Here is an 18,246-nt window from a genome sequence, read left to right on the forward strand (position 1 = left end):
ATTTCTAATTAGAAACAACACTAGTTTGACTGAAAAAGAAATGTAGTCAAGAGCAAAAATTCAGAAAGAGAAGATTAAGTGAAAAACATCATTTCAAACAGAATAGTAGACACGTAAAGTCTACAGTCCTGCAAAAACCTGGTTTGAAGTTTTCATAGTTCAGGTAAATCTTATTCTTGGGTAGACAGAAATTGAAAAAGATTTGGGGATATGCAAAGGCATCTGGTACTTATTATTACTATTATTATTATTTTTATTTTTTGAGACGGAGTTTCGCTCTTGTTACCCAGGCTGGAGTGCAATGGCGCGATCTCGGCTCACCGCAACCTCCGCCTCCTGGGTTCAGGCAATTCTCCCGCCTCAGCCTCCTGAGTAGCTGGGATTACAGGCACGCGCCACCATGCCCAGCTAATTTTTTGTATTTTTAGTAGAGACGGGGTTTCACCATGTTGACCAGGATGGTCTCGATCTCTTGACCTCGTGATCCACCCAAAGTGCTGGGATTACAGGCGTGAGCCACCGCACCCAGCTGGATACTTATTTTTCTAGATACGACATTCCATATTGTTTTTTGTTACACGACCTTCAATGTAGGAATCTGAAACTTACTGTTTTCGGTCAACACTGAGTCAGATCTTCTGAGGCATTTAAGTTTCCAAAAGTTTTTTCATAAATAGATCAAATTCCCAAGAAAAAATAAAAATGACAAGATCAGGCTGAGTGAATTGCCCTTGACCCTTAAGCCTATATCATAGCACCCTGATCAAGTGTTCCGCATCTCCAGTATGGAAATGTTTATGAATTATCTGGGCCTCAGAAACTACAAAGCTTAAGACACTATATCTGCACATCCAAGAAGCTGATGTGTATTTGATCACTTCTTTTATCAACATAACTCACGGCTTCTGTTAGAGGGCTGAATAAACACACACCGGGTAAAGACAGATAAATAAGCAGGAAATCATCATGCCTTCGTTTATAGGACGCCTTTATGGAAACTAAAGTTACACATACACACCCAGGATCCCCATGGCTTAGTGAGACATTGTAAATTCATGCAAATTAGAAAAAAAGGGCTGCTTCTTTCAGGTGGCGGTAATCCCACACTAAGACACATGGTTTGGTATGTATCTCAGCCGCAGATGACACCTTAGCTGGGCAAGTATGTGTAGTCACCAATCTGCACAGCCATATAGAATGGACCTGAGATGATGTATTTCTTCACTTAAACACATACACATTAACAAAAACCACACAAAAAAGTTAGCAACGAGGAGTCACACTAACAATACAAAGAATGTATATGAAGTACAATACTCTAGAGATTCAGCATCTTTAAGAGTTCAAAAAGCAATGATGGGACCATCACGGAAATGGAGATCAGCTGGTAGGTATACTTACAAAATGTCTTGTAACTACTTCCTCAGTAAACGTAACTAGAAGAAATGCATATTTTCAGAACATAGAGATGTCAGGTCTGGGATTTGATTGGATTCCACTCAGGAGCTAATAAGTTAGCCTGTCACTGTTTCATGGACACTGGAAGAAGACATGAAATTCCTGGATCAGAGACAAAGGACTTGATGACTCATGGCACCGTAGGCAGCATGAGCATCAGTTTATTTACATCTATTCTCTCTGGCCTCAAGTCTTATGGGGGCAACAGGATAGATGCTACACACATGGTGTGTCTGCACTGCAGCTGAGAAAATGCTTGGGGAATGCACCATTTTTACAGCAGATACTTAGTGAGACCAGTCTTTGCCCTGGGGAGAACAAACCTCATCTCTCAAGGTTCCCAGCTAAATAAACAACTCTAAGAAATAGATTAAAGAGTAGTCTTGGCACATCCAACAAAACATGAGTACCAGAGGCCCTAGGGAGACACTCTCTTTTCCAGCAAGAGAATATTTAGTATTAACATTCCTATTAAGAATGACTTAATAAAGAAATTGGTATTTGCATAAAACCACCTCCTTATGAAATGTGCTATATATTTTCTCTTCATATTATTATTAGTAGTAGGCTTAGAGCTGATTATGTCCATGTCTCAAGCATTACTCCTCAAGATTATCTACAACTTAAAGAGAAAAACCGGCAATGCAAGACATAATGATGTACTCCAAAATCTGTGCATGGAACATTTAGAAATGAAATTTATTGTTTCTTTCTGATTTTGAAAGAAACACACTTGTAAAAGAAAATTCAGAAAACTATTTTTAAAACACGTAAAAGTCACACATAATCCTGCCCCTCAAAGATCACAATTACAATTTTATTTGGATACTGAGAAAATGCTTGGGGAATGCACCATTTTTACAGCAGATACTTAGTGAGACCAGTCTTTGCCCTGGGGAGAACAAACCCATACTTTTCATCTATGTTCTATACATACTACACAGTTGCAATCATATTTTAAGTACAATTGTATATTCTGCTTTCATTTACAAGTGGTTTCCTAATTTGACTATATATGTAACATGCTTGATGCTCAATGGCTGCATAGTATTTCATGACATTGGTGCATCATACAACCACTCAGCTGTTTTAATTATTCACTATTATAAACAATCCTGCCGGATGTACAAAGCATACCGCTTTCAACAGAACGTTATCCGGAAGAAAACGCGAACAGTCCTCTGAAATCAGTACTCTGAACAGGAATGTGGGCTACATTTAAATTTTTCTTCCTTAGATAGCCTACTTACATTTCAAAAATCTCAGAGAGAACATAATCATGTGATTAATTTCCACTCTTATGCTTGACTCCCTATTGTTTTAATTAATTAATTAATTTTTTTTTTTTGAGATGGAGTCTCACTCAGTCGCCAGGCTAGAGTGCAATGGCGCAACCTCAGCTCACTGCATCCTCCGCCTCCCAGGTTCAAGCAATTATCCTGCCTCAGCTGCCTGAGTAGCTGGGATTACAGGTGCACACCACTGCGCCTGGCTAATTTTTGTACTCTTTTAGTAGAGATGGGGTTTCACCACCTTGGCTAGGCTGGTCTCGAACTCCTGACCTCGTGATCCACCCACCTCGGCCTCCCAAAGTGCTGGGGTTACAGGTGTGAGCCACCGCGCCCGGCCGACTCCCTTTATTCTTAAGCTAGAAGCGATGTAGTAGGTCCTACCTACTACCTTCTCTCACTTCTGCCTTACTGATAGCACTTCTATATCATTCAGATAGACAAAGTGCTCAGTGCAAAGACTAGAGCCACCAACCCTCTGTATAGGTAGGTATAATTATGTGATTAAGTTTGAGAAATTGAGATATCAGTGGAAGTCATTGAGAGGGATTTCTAGAAGTCTCCTTTAAATGGTGATAGACAAATAGAAAAAGCTCTTTTGTTATTTTCCTTCTTCCTGGAAGGTTGAAATGGTAGCTGGTCCTCAGGCAGCCATCTTAATCAGTGAGGCACCCTGAATATGGAAGCCATGATCAGGAACAGCAGAGCAGAAAGACAGAAGCAGTCCGGTGCTCTGTGACCGTGAAACCACATTGGTGATAATCTATCGCTGTGCTGCCCGACTTCAAACCCCAATTCTGTTATTTCCTAACCGTACAACTTTGAGCCAATTATTTAGTTTTTTTCATTTTTCCACCTGTAAAATAGGGATAACTATCCACTTCATGGAATATAAAGTGCTGTGAACCCCGAAGAGCTGAAACAGGTCTCAGTTAATTTAGAAAGTTTATTTGGCCAAGGTTGAGGATGCGCCAATGACACAGCTTCAGGAGGTCCTGATAACGTGTGCCCAAGGTGGTCAGAGTACAGTTTGGTTTTATGCATGGTAGGGAGACATGAGACATCAAACAACATACGTAAGATGAGCATTGGTTTGGTCCAGAAAGGTGGGACAACTGGAAGCAAAGGTGAGACAACTGGAAGCCAGGAGGTGGCTTTCAGGTCATAGATAGGTAAGAGATAAATGGTTGTGTTCCTTGAGTTTCTGATTAGCCTCTCCAAAGGAGGCACCCAGACGTACATTTATCTCAGCGAGCAGAGGCGTGACTTTGAACAGAATGGAAGGCAAGTTTGCCCCCAGCAGTTCCCAGCTTGACCTTTCCCTTCAGCTTAGTGATGTGGAGACCCCAAGATTTCTTTTTCATTTCTCAGTGCTTAGAACAATGCCAGAAAATGTTCCATTATAGTTTCCCATTATTTGTACTAGATCAGCCCTAGACTACCTACCTTCAGACTTATTTTATGGGAGTGAAATAAACAGTCATAGATACTTGCTTAAGATACCTAGCGGGGCCGGGCGCGGTGGCTCAAGCCTGTAATCCCAGTACTTTGGGAGGCCGAGGTGGGTGGATCACGAGGTCAAGAGATCGAGACCATCCTGGTCAACATGGTGAAACCCCGTCTCTACTAAAAATACAAAAATTAGCTGGGCATGGTGGCGCGTGCCTGTAATCCCAGCTACTCAGGAGGCTGAGGCAGGAGAATTGCCTGAACCCAGGAGGCGGAGGTTGCGGTAAGCCGAGATCGTGCCATTGCACTCCAGCCTGGGTAACAAGAGCGAAATTCCATCTCAAAAAAAAAAAAAAAAAAAAAAGATACCTAGGGGGACATCTATTTTATTGTATGTAATTATAATAACTATATATAATATATATGACATCTATTTTATGTGTAATAGAACCTGAATCACTAGTACACCTCCTTTATTCATTCTGTGACTGATTCCCTTTGCTGCTGCTTCTTTCATAAATATACATCAAGTTTTTTCTAATTATTTCTTTATATCCCTGTTTCTGACTCTTTCTTTTAACATCTATATCCTGGTTCCTGATTCTTTCCTTTGAATAATAAGGACCACTGCATGAAACAAAGTAGTATTTATAAATAATATATCTTAAAGATTGGTACATATTTTTCCCCTGTAAATGGTAGTATGATTCTGAGCCCAGGCTTTTTTAATTAAATTATTTATTAAAGTATAATGTACCTACAGAAAACAACACAAATTTTAAGCCTACAGCTTATTTCTTTTCTTATTTTTATTCAGTCTGCGTAGAGACTGTCAAAAGCTGCCAGTGCCAACTATATTGCCAGTCGCCACAGCAGAGCACTGGGAAATGTTTTCAATGAGCAATGATCATGCCTCGAACAAACCTCATTGGCCACGATCGTGCCACTGCGCAAAGCTGGTATACAGCTTCATAACAAAAGTTATTTTACTTCAGGTCCCCAAAGAGAAAAGGAAAAAAATAAGAAGAGGCACAATGAGTTTTATAATATCATCTAAAATTACATTTCCCCCAATGTTTTAAGAAATTTTAAGCCTAACAAGCAAAGTTAAATATTAGTAAAATAAATACATATATACTATTTATTTATATTTACCAGTTATTAATGTTTTCCCACATTTGCTTTTTCTCTTTTTTAACTATATGAAATTAAGCTGCAGGGTCATAACACATCATCCCTAAATATTTTAGCATGTATCTCCTAAAAAAAAGTCTCATACTTACACATAATAACAGTATCACAGCCAATAAATTTAACATTAATATTGCCTAAAGTCTATATTCAAATCTCCAAATTGTTTCCATTTACTATTCTTCCCTGCCTTTACCTCATCCTAGATCCAATCATGGATTACACATTTCTGTCATTTGACATGTGGCTGTAGGCTATAACCTCAGACAATTTCCTTGACTTTTTCTTTCTTTCATGGTTGACATATTTGAAGAGTTGAGGTAGCTTTTCTTATAGAATCTGGATATAAGGAAATGATGATTTCCTCACAGTTAGACTAGGCTAAACATTTTTAGAAAGAGTACTACGTAGGAGAGGTCATCCAACATGCCACTGTGAGAACAAGGGTTGTTTTCTTGTACAACTAAATAAGCCAATGTGAAAAATGTTGTCTGTATGATGGAGTGCCATCACAGTATAAAACAAAGATTAGAAAAAGAGTGTCTGTCACCTTAGGTTGGCAATAGAAATCAAAGGGCATTGTACTAGTCCATTCTCATGCTGCTGATAAAGACATACCCGAGACTCGGTGATTTATAAAGAAAACGAGGTTTAGTGGACTCACAGTTCCATATGGCTGGGAGGTCTCATAATCATTCAGAAGGTGAAGGAGGAGAAAAAGCGCGACGTCTTATATGGCAGCAGGCAAGAGAGCATGTGCACAGGACCTGCCCTTTATAAACCATCAGGTCTCTTGGAACTTATTCACTGTCATGAGAACAGCACAGGAAAACACCATCCCTGCAATTCAATAACCTCCCATGGGTCCCTCCTACCATACGTGGAGATTATGGGAGCTACAATTCAAGATGAGACTCAGGTGGGAACACAGCCAAACCATATCAGGCATCATGGCCCTAGGGTTTTCCACTTGGCATCAAGAGTCAAAAAGTGCAACCTATACTTTAAAGGTTTCTTTTACACTAAATTCTTTGCAGTGTTTATTTCTAAGGGTCAGAATTGCAGGGGATTTTCACATTCTGTATTATTTTTGTAATGTTTCAGTTTTTATAACAAGCAGATATGACTTGACTTTTATAATCAGAGAAACATATTCCAAATACTTTTAATAGAGAAATATTTAATATAAAGATTTCTTAAAGCAGGGTCTCAGCTTTTCTTTTCTTTCTTCTTCTTTTTTTTTTTTTAAAGACGGGGTTTCACCATGTTGGTCAGGCTGATCTTGAACTCCTGACCTCAAGTGATCCACCCGCCTTGGCCTCCAAAGTGCTTGCCTTACAGGCGTGAGCCACCACCCCCAGCCAGGGTCTCAGCTTTTCTTACAAGATGAAATAGCATAGGTTTCTGCCCTCACTAGTACATAGTAAAACACTGGGCAATGCAAGCCCTTGAGTTTTAATGACGGTTAATATCTTCAGTTTTTCTACAGAACTTTAATGGATCGCCTTTTAAGTCTTCATATTTGCAGGGGGTGGGGGACAAGGAATTACAGATATTACAGAACAGAGAAACCATCATCAGCCGATTCTCTGATATAGGACAGACCCTTCAAACGCAGTCTTCTCCCTTTGATTATTTCCGTTCCTCTAAAGCTTTTGTTTCAGATTCAAATACATTCTGAATAGATGCAATTAACCTTCATATGTATAACCTTACAGCACTCTACTGACTTTGAAGTAAGTCACCTTACTGTGTAATTGACTAAGTTTCTTTTTTTCTCATTTCTGCTGTGGTTCTACTGATTATTATGGGGATTATGTGTTTTCAAGCTTTCATCATCCTGTTGATTTATTGTTTCACTGTTACAGCTGTCAGACTCTTTGAGCAATTCCCACCCATTTTTGATGATATTGTATTTGAACAAAAACGATTGCTCCCCAAGACTTGGCAGACCACAAACGTATACCATACTGGGGAATGGAATCCGGTGCAGAAAAGTTGGAAACTCCTTCTAAGCAGGACCATAATTTCTGCCCTCCTGCACAAACAGGAAGGTACATTTGATCTAATCAACCAAAATGCTTTTTCTTTTCATCTACTCTAACAATCTCTTCTGCCATGCATAGAACCGTGCTTTTCCAGCTGTAGGAGGCAACCCTCTAATGGGTTATAAAATCAATTCAATGGATTTATTTTTAATGCAGAAGAATAGAAATATATATAATATTATATAATGCACATATAATCAAGTGGAAATTGTTTTGTGAAATTTTTTCAGTTATATATACCCTAATGTATACTCAGACATGTACTAGGTCATGAAGTCAAATGAATCGCTCGCTGTCGGCTATGATCAGAAGTCTGAAAAAAATCCCCAGAACTTACTATGCTGCTGAGGTTGCACAGTGACGGTGCGATAACTGCTCTAATGTCAGAGGCATTTGAATCAGAGTGACTCCATCTTGAATATGGGCTGGGTAAAATCAGACTGAGACCTACTGGGCTGCATTCCCAGATGGTTAAGGCATTCTAAGTCACAGGATGAGATAGGAGGTCAGCACAAGGTACAGGTCATAAAGACCTTGCTGATTAAACAGGTTTCAGTAAAGAAGGTGGCTAAAATCCACCAAAACCAAGATGGCCACGAGAGTGACCTCTGGTGATCCTCACTGCTACACTCTCAACAGCACCATGACAGTTTACACATGCCATAGCAACATCAGAAAGTTACCCTATATGATCTAAAGAGGGGAAGCATGAATAATCCACCTCTTGTTTAGCAGAAAATTTAAAGAACCATAAAAATGAGCAACCAGCAGGCCTCGGGGCTGCTCTGTCTATGGAGTAGCCATTCTCTATTCCTTTACTTTATTAATAAACTTGCTTTCACTTTATAGACTTGCCTTGAATTCTTTCTTGTGTGACATCCAAGAACCTTCTCTTGGGGTCTAGACCAGGGCCGCTTGCTGATAACACTAACATAAGGATACCAAGCTCACCATCATTTGTGAAAAGCAGCAAAACAAAGGGAACCCACACAGAAAATTTGCTCCTGCAAACCACTTCTCTGTTGAAATCATTTTAAAGCTATGATGGGGTTCCGCACATGTTATCCCAAAATATGCACCTTGGCATTTGAGAAAACAGCAGAAGCAGGAAGTCCTCTCTGACCTTTTCCTGCCTTCCTCCCCTGAAGCAAGCCATAAAAATTTCTCTGACCTTCCTCTAAGACAGGTCATAAGACTCATCAGAGGAATCCTCGCTCCTCCCTCTACCCAGAGGAAAGGAAGAGAGACAGAGAGATGCAAAGAATTTGCAAAAACAGGCCTTGCTAAGCTTCCCTAGTTCATCATCTTTAGACCATGCTCCTTTTTAATCAATCTCATTTCTCTGCAACTATCCACTCCTCATCAAACTTAAGCATAAAGACATTTTCCCCTGGTTCTTTGGGTGTTCATTTTTGAGCACTCCTTAATCCTATAAAACTTACGTTAAATGAATGGGTTTGCTTTTTTCTTGTTAATCTATCTTTTGTTATAGGGATATCAGCCGTGAACCTAGGGATAGGTAAGGAAAGAAACCTCCGCGCTCTCTGCAGCTGTAAATGTCACATTACTGCCTCTCTGTTACCACTCTCTTTAGCCTACAGAATTCCTCTTTCCTTAGTGTTGTTATAAAACAATGACAGGACCTTCGCTAGCTGCACTGTCACTCCTCCTATCTATCCTCCATCTAGGCATCATATTCAAGATCCAGAATTTGGTAGACAGACACAGGCTTGAATACTGGTTTTGTCACTCAAAAAGCCACGAGATCTTGGAAAATCATTTAAATTTTCAAGACACAGTTTCCTCATCTTTAACATAGCAAATGACGTATCATGAAGAGAATATTCCATAATGTACCTGACATATTTACCACAAGATCTAGCACATGGTTAATCATTGAAAACACATGAGCTGTTATTTGGTTTTAGTCTCTCAGGGGAACCCAGTTTAATTATCCCAGGTCATAACTGATTTACTTTATGCTACAAGATTGTAATGCTTCATTGTATTTCTCATTTCAAAAATAAGTCAAATAGTATTAGTATCTGGTAATAATTGAGACATCTACCCATCTCATTGAGACATGTCATTAGTAAGAGTTAAATACTATCTGTTGCTGTATAAACTTTCTGCACACTAGGGATTGACTTAAATAATCCCCTAATGAACAACCATCTATACTGAGCCATTGAGAAGGTTACTCATTACAATCAACCACAGATACTCTCTTCCGATGCACTATTATTTCATAACATTAAGGGAACTCCGGCATGATTCAATTATCCCTCTCCAGGGATGCGCAGTAACTGACACATGCAGGCCCCTTAGCATCTGTAGGCAGAATTTTATTTTCTCATAATCATGTAGAAACAGAAATTGAAATGTGGACATTGCAGTGAGGAAGAAATAGTGAAAGCAGTTCTAATATGCTCTAATAAGTTTGTAAAAACTTGTGCTTAATTTCAGAATATTTTATGTAGCTGATTCAGATGCAAATAATATGAGTCAAAATGGCTTAAGTTCTGTCTTACACATAAGAAAGCAAACTTCAGAATTTTAGAAAATAGACATTAAATAGTGACGTTAGTGTTAAATAAGAATTTAGCCCTATAACTTAGTGATTTTATTGTGAATATCCCACGTTGTATTCCATTTTATAGTTACAAAATACTTTACAAAATTTAACAATGCTTTTTAAGGAGAAAAGAGAGAAAAATCAGGATTGGCCACGATGAAGTGCTCTTAACAAACCATCATTTATTCTCCTTGTATCTACCTTGAGAGTTTGGGGGTGAAGGGAAGGATTACAAAGATTATTTTCTTCCCTCAAGCATAACAAACTGCTGGGACACATTGAGGTTGGATTAAGGAAATTAGGAAACATTCCCTGGGCCCTAAAAGAGGAAATGAGAAGAAGAATGGGTTTCCCAGTCTGCATGGATAACATGGCAACAGGAGACACGAATAAGGTGTGGAAGCTGTTGTGGTTGCAGTAGGGTGTTTTTTAGAGACTGTGTTAGTCCGGGTCCTTCAGAAGCTGACACCAAGACAAGGATAGACATGCAAGAGATGAAAGGGGGAACAGGAGTAGGTAAGGAAAGCCTTGAGAACAAGACCAGGTCTGATTCCCACTGCCAAAACATAAATAAAAGACAGCGAGAGAGGCTCTCCAAAAGAAAGTTAGAAGGCCGGGCGCGGTGGCTCACGCCTGTAATCCCAGCACTTTGGGAGGCTGAAGCGGGTGGATCACCAGGTCAAGAGATCGAGACCATCCTGGTCAACATGGTGAAACCCCATCTCTACTAAAAATACAAAAAATTAGCTGGGCACGGTGGCGCGTGCCTGTAATCCCAGCTACTCAGGAGGCTGAGGCAGGAGAATTGCCTGAACCCAGGAGGTGGAGGTTGCAGTGAGCCGAGATCACGCCATTGCACTCCAGCCTGGGTAACGAGAGCGAAACTCCGTCTCAAAAAAAAAAAAAAAAAAAAATTAGATTTATTCTGGACTGAGCACTGCAGTGGGAACACAGTGGGTTTACTCAAGAAGGTAAAGGAAGACCAGGGTTTTTAAAGGAAAAGTGAGGAGGTGCTGCAAGTTGTTTGAGACAAATATCCTTGGCTCCGAGGCTCAGCAAGGGCAGCATCAGCCCAAGGTCGGACAGGCCATTGCTAGGCAGATACCCTTGTAGAGGTGGTTTTTGTGTAAGGTTGTAGCTGTTATGCAAAGTTGTAGTTTTTACAGAGCCTTCTGTGAGAGTTCTTGTTATCGGGCATAGGTGCGTGGGCCCCAGCTCCCCGTGTTTGACACAAGTGACCTCATTTTGATTCTGACAACTTTTATTCTATGAAATGACAAAAGGGAGGAGGATTGAGTGGCAAGATCCTCAGACTGTTACACGTTTCTGAGAAAATGTTGGACAGGAATATGGGGAGTCTCCCAGCAAATGTTGCCTAATAGAAGAGTCCCACATGGGCCAGGAATGGGCGAGCACTGAAAGCATCCCAAGAAAATGGCATAAAATTGATCGAGAGAAAAATAAAATAAAATCCAACCAGGCTTGCGGCAGCCATCGTTAAGCCGGCTCGCCCCTTGGTCCACTTCCCTGTCGCTGGTTGTTGCTCGCTAGCCCAGCTTTGAACTGCCCAATGGGCAACCCCAAATTTTCTAGCCCCCTCACCCTCCATGAATCCCCTCAAAAACCTTTGCCCAGGACCCCTGGAAAAAATAAATTTGAGCCTTGAGAATTCCTCCTGTTTCCTCACTGAGAACATCGTGATGATCAAACCCTTTCTCTGCTGCAAGTGCCATTGTCAGTGTCTGGGTCTGTTGCCGCACAGCAGATGAATGAGCCTGGCAGTCCTGCAACAGCAGTGGCACCCTGGAATGCCCAGCCGTTGGCTGGCACGGGTGCTGCACAAGCCAGCACGCATAGGCAAGGTGTAATGGGTCCAAATGAGTGGCAGCTGGGGCTGTCAGCTGACTGTGCTCCCCATTGTAAGTTCTTCTGAAGACAATCTGATTAACAAGTTTCTCTGGCTGTCCAGAGGCCACTTAAACTCCTGTGCTATAATAAAAAATAAATATTTGGTCATGGACCCTGGTTCCTGGTTCCTCAGAGCTCCCAAAACCCTGGGATTTCCCAGAGTGCTACGTGTCTTTTGTACGCTAATGACTGTTGGTGCTTAAGAACCCAGACTGGTATCTAGAAAAATCAACTATGGGATTGGAGAGTTAAAACTTTCAGCCCCATCTCAGTTTCTGGGGAGAAGAAGGGGCTGCAGATCTAATCACCAATAGCCACTGATTTAATCAATTATGCCTAGGTAAAACAGCCTCAATAAAAGTTTTCAAACCATAAGGTTTGGTGGTCTTCCAGGTTGGTGAACACATCAAGGTACCTGCCTAGAGTATAGAAACTCTTCACACCCCACCACATATCCCTTCATTCCGCAAGAGGTGCCTTACACATCTCTTCCGCTTGACTGAGTCGTATCCTTTATGATAAGCCTGTCATCAAAAATATAGTGATTTCTGTGAGTTTTGTGAGTCACTCCAGTGAACGATCAGAACTTGGGAAGGAGAGATGCATGGGAACCCCCAGATTTGTAGACTGCTGAGCAGTACAGGTAGCCTGGAGACTCAATTTGCAGCCAGTGTCCGAAGTCTGAAGCGGGGGGCAGTCTTGTGAGACTGAGCCCTTAATTGGTGGGGTCCGCACTAACTGTGAGTAGTGTTAGAATGTGATACCTACTGGGGTCAGAGTTAGTTGGTGTTAGAATGACATATTTGGGGTCAGGAAAAAAAACTACGCAACTCCTAATTATCCTGTAGACCAAAGATCAAACGTCACATCTGAGGAAAGATTTTCCTGCTCCCAAAACCAGCTCAGACCCTGGCTTTCCTTGGATGCTTGTCGAGCCCAGGGCCCACAGGTGCATGTAGCCCAGGTGGCTCAGGACAGCTTTGAATGTGGCCCAACACAATTCATAAACTTTCCTAAAACATCATGAGAATTTTTGTGTGTGATTTTTTTTTTTTTAGCTCATCCGCTATCATTACTGCTTGTATTTTACGTGGACCCTGAGATGATTCTTCTTCCAATGTGGCCCCAGGAAGCTAAAAGATTGGATACCCCTGCCTTACAGTGTACATATTTATTCACACAATGATTAACAAACGCCTGTCCCATCAATTAGACAGTAAGCTTCATAAGGGCTTATGTTTTTGTTGAATAGTTATTTGTTCCTAGTTTTTAATTTGTTCTTTTAAGCTAGAGATCCTCTTATTCCATGGTGGTTATGAGGACTGAAAAAGTTAATATGCATAGTGTGCTTTTACATACTAGGTACCCTATAAGTGCTCATTTTTTAAAATTCTTTTTATTTTTATTAGAGATGGGGTTTCTCCACGTTGATCAGGCTGGTCTCGATCTCCTGACCTCAGGTGATCCCTCCTCCATGGCCTCCCAAAGTGCAAAGATTATAGGTGTTACCCACCACACCTGGCCATAAGTACTAATTTATTATTGCTCATATTTAAGTCTCTACAATACTAAGTATGAAGTAGGCCACAAATATGTTAAGATTAACATAATGTACATACAAATTCAGCTCAAGTTAACTGTAAAACAAAATTCCACATTATAGGTTCATTTTCAAAATCTCTTTGTATTTTCTTCAAACAGCATCAAGCTCGAGGACCAGGTAAGGCTATAGGCAAGTACATGAATGTGAACTAAACCCTCTATTACTAGCACGGGTGCCCCCATTTCCCAGAATTGGATAAAACTAGGTAAATGCAAGTCTTTGTCTTATGTTTATCTAGATGTGATAGAAATGTAAACTATTTACAAAGAAGCAGAATATTAAATAATAAAGGTTTGCTTTGGATTAGAAGTTTGTGTAAGCTTCTCTGTTGTGTAGATAGCTTATGATATTTAAGGACAAGATAAAAATCACCAAATAAAAATATTTGGAAAAGCCAGTATGAACTGGTAAATACTTGCAATAACTGTAAATTCAAATTCCATGAAGAACTCAATCTTGTCTGAGAGACTATCAGAGGTACTCAGGATCATTTAAATATATTAAGAGATAGCCATAGACTTTTAATAGTATATTTTGTTTCTATGCAAGTAGGTGATTGATTGATCGACTGATTGATCTGAGGCAGGGTCTCACTGCAGGCTGGAGTATGGTGGTGCAATCACAGCTCACTGTAGTCTTGAGCTCTAGCTATCCTCCTGCCTCAGCCTCTTAAGTAGCTGGGACTACAGGTATGTGCCATCATGCTCAGCTAATTTAAAGTTCTTTTTCTTTTTTTTTAATTTTAATTATTTATTTATATTTTTTAAAGATGGAGTTTCCCCATGATGGCCAGGCGGGTCTTGAACTCCTGACCTCAGGTGATCCACCCACCTCGGCCTCCCAAAGTGATAGGATTACAGGGGTGAGCCAGCACGCACGGCTCATTTTTTTGTTTGTAGAGACAAGGGTCTCCCTATGTTACTCCTCGACCCAAGCAATCTTCCCACATTGGCTTAACAAAGTGCTGAGGTTACAGGCGTGAGCCCCTATCCCTGACCATACAAGTAGGAGTTTTAAAGCTGCGTGGTGTGTGTGTGTGTGTGTGTGAACAAGGCACAAACACTCGACTTAAGGGTAACAGCATAGTACTTTACCAGGCACAAAGTTATGTTTTATGCAAACACACCTGGAAACATTAAAACTCTATGAACTTGGTATTGTCTCATATTCAGTAATGAGAAAACTGAGGCGTAAACTAGCTAAGGGTCTTGTTCAAAAAGCAAATGATGGCGTAATCAGAACTTGAACATGGCATCAGAGCCCATGTTCCCAATCCCCACGTGGGGGCTGCATGAGGAAATTAATGGAAGGATGCACACAAACCCAGACAAATCCTTTACCGTAGAAATAAGTTCACATTATGAGCGAACAAATGAAGCTCTACTATTAAAGCATTAATTCTATCCTCTTTTTTTCTTAATTTTTTTTAAATCAGAAAGTGCTTCTAATTTGTACCCAAAAATAAAGTCTTCTTTATTTTGAGGCAGGGGGCAGGCAGGTAATTTTGAGGCAGGGGGCAGGAAGGTAATTCTACTGAGATATTATTTGCCACTTATTTTACTAGGGTTTTTTTGTTTGTTTGTTTGTTTTGAGATGGAGTTTCGCTCTTGTTACCCAGGCTGGAGTGCAATGGCGCGATCTCGGCTCACCGCAACCTCCGCCTCCTGGGTTCAGCCAATTCTCCTGCCTCAGCCTCCAGAGTAGCTGGGATTACAGGCACGCGCCACCATGCCCAGCTAATTTTTTGTATTTCTTTTTTTAGTACAGATGGGGTTTCACCATGTTGACCAGGATGGTCTCGATCTTTTGACCTCGTGATCCACCCGCCTCGGCCTCCCAAAGTGCTGGGATTACAGGCGTGAGCCACCGCGCCCGGCCTTTCCTCGGTTTTTCAACTCCATTAAAGGAAACAAATGAGAAAGTGAATCTAAGTAACTAAAGGAGATCATCAAACAGGATCTCAGACATCAAAGCCCTGAAAGGGGATATATAATTCTGTACTGACTGCAACCGCTTCACACACACAAAAAGGGGGACTCTGTGAGAGAGAACTAAACTCTTCCTGGTATTTTTTAATGGGTTATTTGAAAATCTTTTTAGGAATTGCAGGGTTTTAAGACCTGGGTAACCAATCAGAAAACTCTCTTTCTGACCAATTTGGTCTAGTAAGATTCCAGGGTAATTACGACCACATAAGAAAACAGATAGATGCAACTGTTAATGCTTATGTGATGATACGAGCTTCCAAATAAATGGTTAGATCTAAACAAATGCTGGCCGGGCGTGGTGGCTCACGCCTGTAATCCCAGCACTTTGGGAGGCCAAGGCGGGTGGATCACGAGGTCAAGGGATCAAGACCATCCTGGTCAACACGGGGAAACCCCGTCTCTACTAAAGATACAAAAAATTAGCTGGACATGTGGCACATGCCTGTAGTCCCAGCTACTCAGGAGGCTGAGGCAGGAGAATTGCCTGAACCCAGGAGGCAGAGGTTGCGGTGAGCCGAGATCGTGCCATTGCACTCCAGCCTGGGTAACAAGAGCGAAACTCCGTCTCAAAAAAAAAAAAGACCTAAACAAATGCTTTTTAAAAAGTCATGCAAATGGTATTCGTCATTAACTACTCATGGAGATGAGACCACATGTCTATGACCTTTGTTACTGTTAAGTACTATAGCTTGTATATTTCAAAGTAAAGGCCTGCTTCTCTTGTGGTGAGACACCAATTACTCTGAGAAGGAGAGAAATGCGACCATCTCTAATTGATTTCCAGCTTCTCTGCCCCATGTAAGGGTGAACCTAAGCTGAATAATAATATTAAAGGCCTGGTGCTTCCAAAAGGAATGAAAGAAAATCTGCTGTTCATCAGTCATAAGGATACATACGGTTCCTTAGCAACCAGGGCTTGGCTTTCATACGATTAGAAGTCGATGGAAAAGGAGACACTGAAAATAAAACCATTTGGACAGTTCCAGTTCACAGAGGCAGCACTTTAAAGGCAGTGACGTTGTGATAAGCCATACTGTTGACTTAAAGAAGTTCATTCCATTGGGGGGAAAGAGAGGCCCGTGACACTTGCTTAATAAATGTTTCCTGGATATTCACTGCAGTCGCTGAAGCAAAAGCCAGGAATAAATGCTACCTATGAGTTCCTGCATGGAGCACACATCAAAGGGACAAGAGATACTACCGTCACTCACCTCCTCACTGTCTCAGCTCCACTCCTCTGGTTCTAAGAGGCTAGTTTATCTGGGAGTCTTGCTGGGATTCAGGCTTGCTCCGAGCTAGAGGCAGAATCTGAATTTTCTACACCATGTCACGTTTCCTGTTGACCCTTACCTGCTGGTGTCTGATATAGTAATTCCAATTAGGGCACCAAATTTTGTTATTTTGTTTTGTTTTGAGACAGAGTCTCACTCTGTTGCCCAAGCTGGAGTGCAATGGTGTGATCTCGGCTCACTGCAACCTCCGCCTCCTAGGTTCAAACTATTCTCCTACCTTAGCCTCCGAGGTAGCTGGGACCACAGGTGCGTGCTACCACATGCAGCTCATTTTTTATTTTTAGTAAAGACGGGGTTTCACTATATTGGCCAGGCTGGTTTCGAACTCCTGACCTTAGGTGATCCGCCGGCCCTGACCTCCCAAGGTGCTGGGATTACAGGCTTGAGCCAACGCGCCCTACCAGGCATCACGTTTTTAAAAACAGTAAGGGAAAACCCATTTCCATACTGGTTGGAGTATGAGTTCTGGAGATACCTGGAAAATGACATCGTACTGGATGCCTAGGGGGTTTCTAAACACCGCGTCTTTCAACTCTGTCGTCAGTCACCAAAGTCAGGAGAGTGATGTTCCTGGAAGGAACCCGCCTGAGTATTTACCGAAGGGCTGCAAACTAGCCGACTCAGTTTATAAGGAAAGGCATGAGTGCTTTCATTAAAGCAAATGAGTTTTTCATTCAGTCAAAATCCCTGTGGTTTCAAACTCCAAGGACCATGAAGGTGCTTGTGAGTACGTTTGGGGCCCGGGCTCCCGCCCCCAAAACAGGTTGTTAAAACACTTACTGCCTCCGAGCCGCTTGCACGATGCTCTCCCGCGAAGGGCTCTCGGGGGCGGCCTCCAAACCGTGTCTCTGGTCTTGCAGCGGGCCCAGCTCCCCGTGCCGCCCATAAGGGTCCTGGGGGTCCCGGGGGTCCCGGGGGTCCCGGGCCGGGCGGGAGGCAGGGGAGGCGCCGAGCCCGGAGCTCGCCACTCGGCTGCGGGTGTACATGGCTCACAGCCCGCGGGTCCCGCGCCGCCGGCCGCTGCTGGAGGGGAGCGGCTGGGGCGCCCCGCGAGTCTCGAGATGCGATTCCAAAGTGCAAGGGCAGCGCTTTTAACGGCTGAGTTTCGGTTTCCCGGTGTCAGCTGCAGACTGCGCCGCCCCAGAGAACTTCCCCATCCTTTCTCCACGGAGGCGCCCTCCGGCCTCATCCCCAGTTAACGGCGGGGGGATGTTGACTGGAGCCGGCTTGGGTCGCTACAGGTGAGACCGTTTAAAGTCTCACAGTCCACCTTAGAGGTTAATCAGAATAACTGTGACCAGCCACGGACACCTGTTGAGCGACTGGCCCGTAAAGTGACTGCAATCCTGAAACATAATTGAGAAACTGTTAACAGGTAACTCTAATTTAAGGTTACCGCTGGATATTTGAGGCTATAAAAAAAATAGTAACCTTAAAAGACCAGA

At 42.0% G+C, this 18,246-nt stretch overlaps 1 protein-coding gene, 1 long non-coding RNA gene and 1 other non-coding gene across 6 annotated transcripts in view; 1 reads left to right on the forward strand and 2 right to left on the reverse strand.

Annotated features, from left to right (window-relative positions):
* Positions 1-17,866, reverse strand: part of EPSTI1 (epithelial stromal interaction 1) — a 103,448-nt gene extending 85,582 nt beyond the window's left edge. For all 4 annotated transcript variants that reach the window (XR_013536451.1, XM_008998199.6, XM_017973072.5 and 1 more), the window contains exon 1: positions 17,582-17,866. Coding sequence is in view for 3 of the 4 variants with exons in the window: in XM_008998199.6 (XP_008996447.4) it covers positions 17,582-17,787 (206 nt within the window). In the remaining variant the exon portion in view is untranslated. The remainder of the gene's footprint in view (positions 1-17,581) is intronic.
* Positions 5,014-5,154, reverse strand: LOC118154166 (U4 spliceosomal RNA). Its single transcript, XR_004744062.3, has one exon. It is a non-coding gene; the product is annotated as a U4 spliceosomal RNA (small nuclear RNA).
* A 35-nt stretch (positions 17,867-17,901) lies between the features above and the next one.
* The window catches only part of LOC144582900 (uncharacterized), a 28,040-nt gene continuing 27,695 nt past the window's right edge, over positions 17,902-18,246 (forward strand). Inside the window, exon 1 of the long non-coding RNA XR_013536452.1 lies at positions 17,902-18,176. This is a non-coding gene — a long non-coding RNA (uncharacterized LOC144582900). The remainder of the gene's footprint in view (positions 18,177-18,246) is intronic.

This window comes from Callithrix jacchus, chromosome 5 (genome assembly GCF_049354715.1).
Source record: "Callithrix jacchus isolate 240 chromosome 5, calJac240_pri, whole genome shotgun sequence".
NCBI classification, from domain to species: Eukaryota; Metazoa; Chordata; class Mammalia; order Primates; family Cebidae; genus Callithrix; species Callithrix jacchus.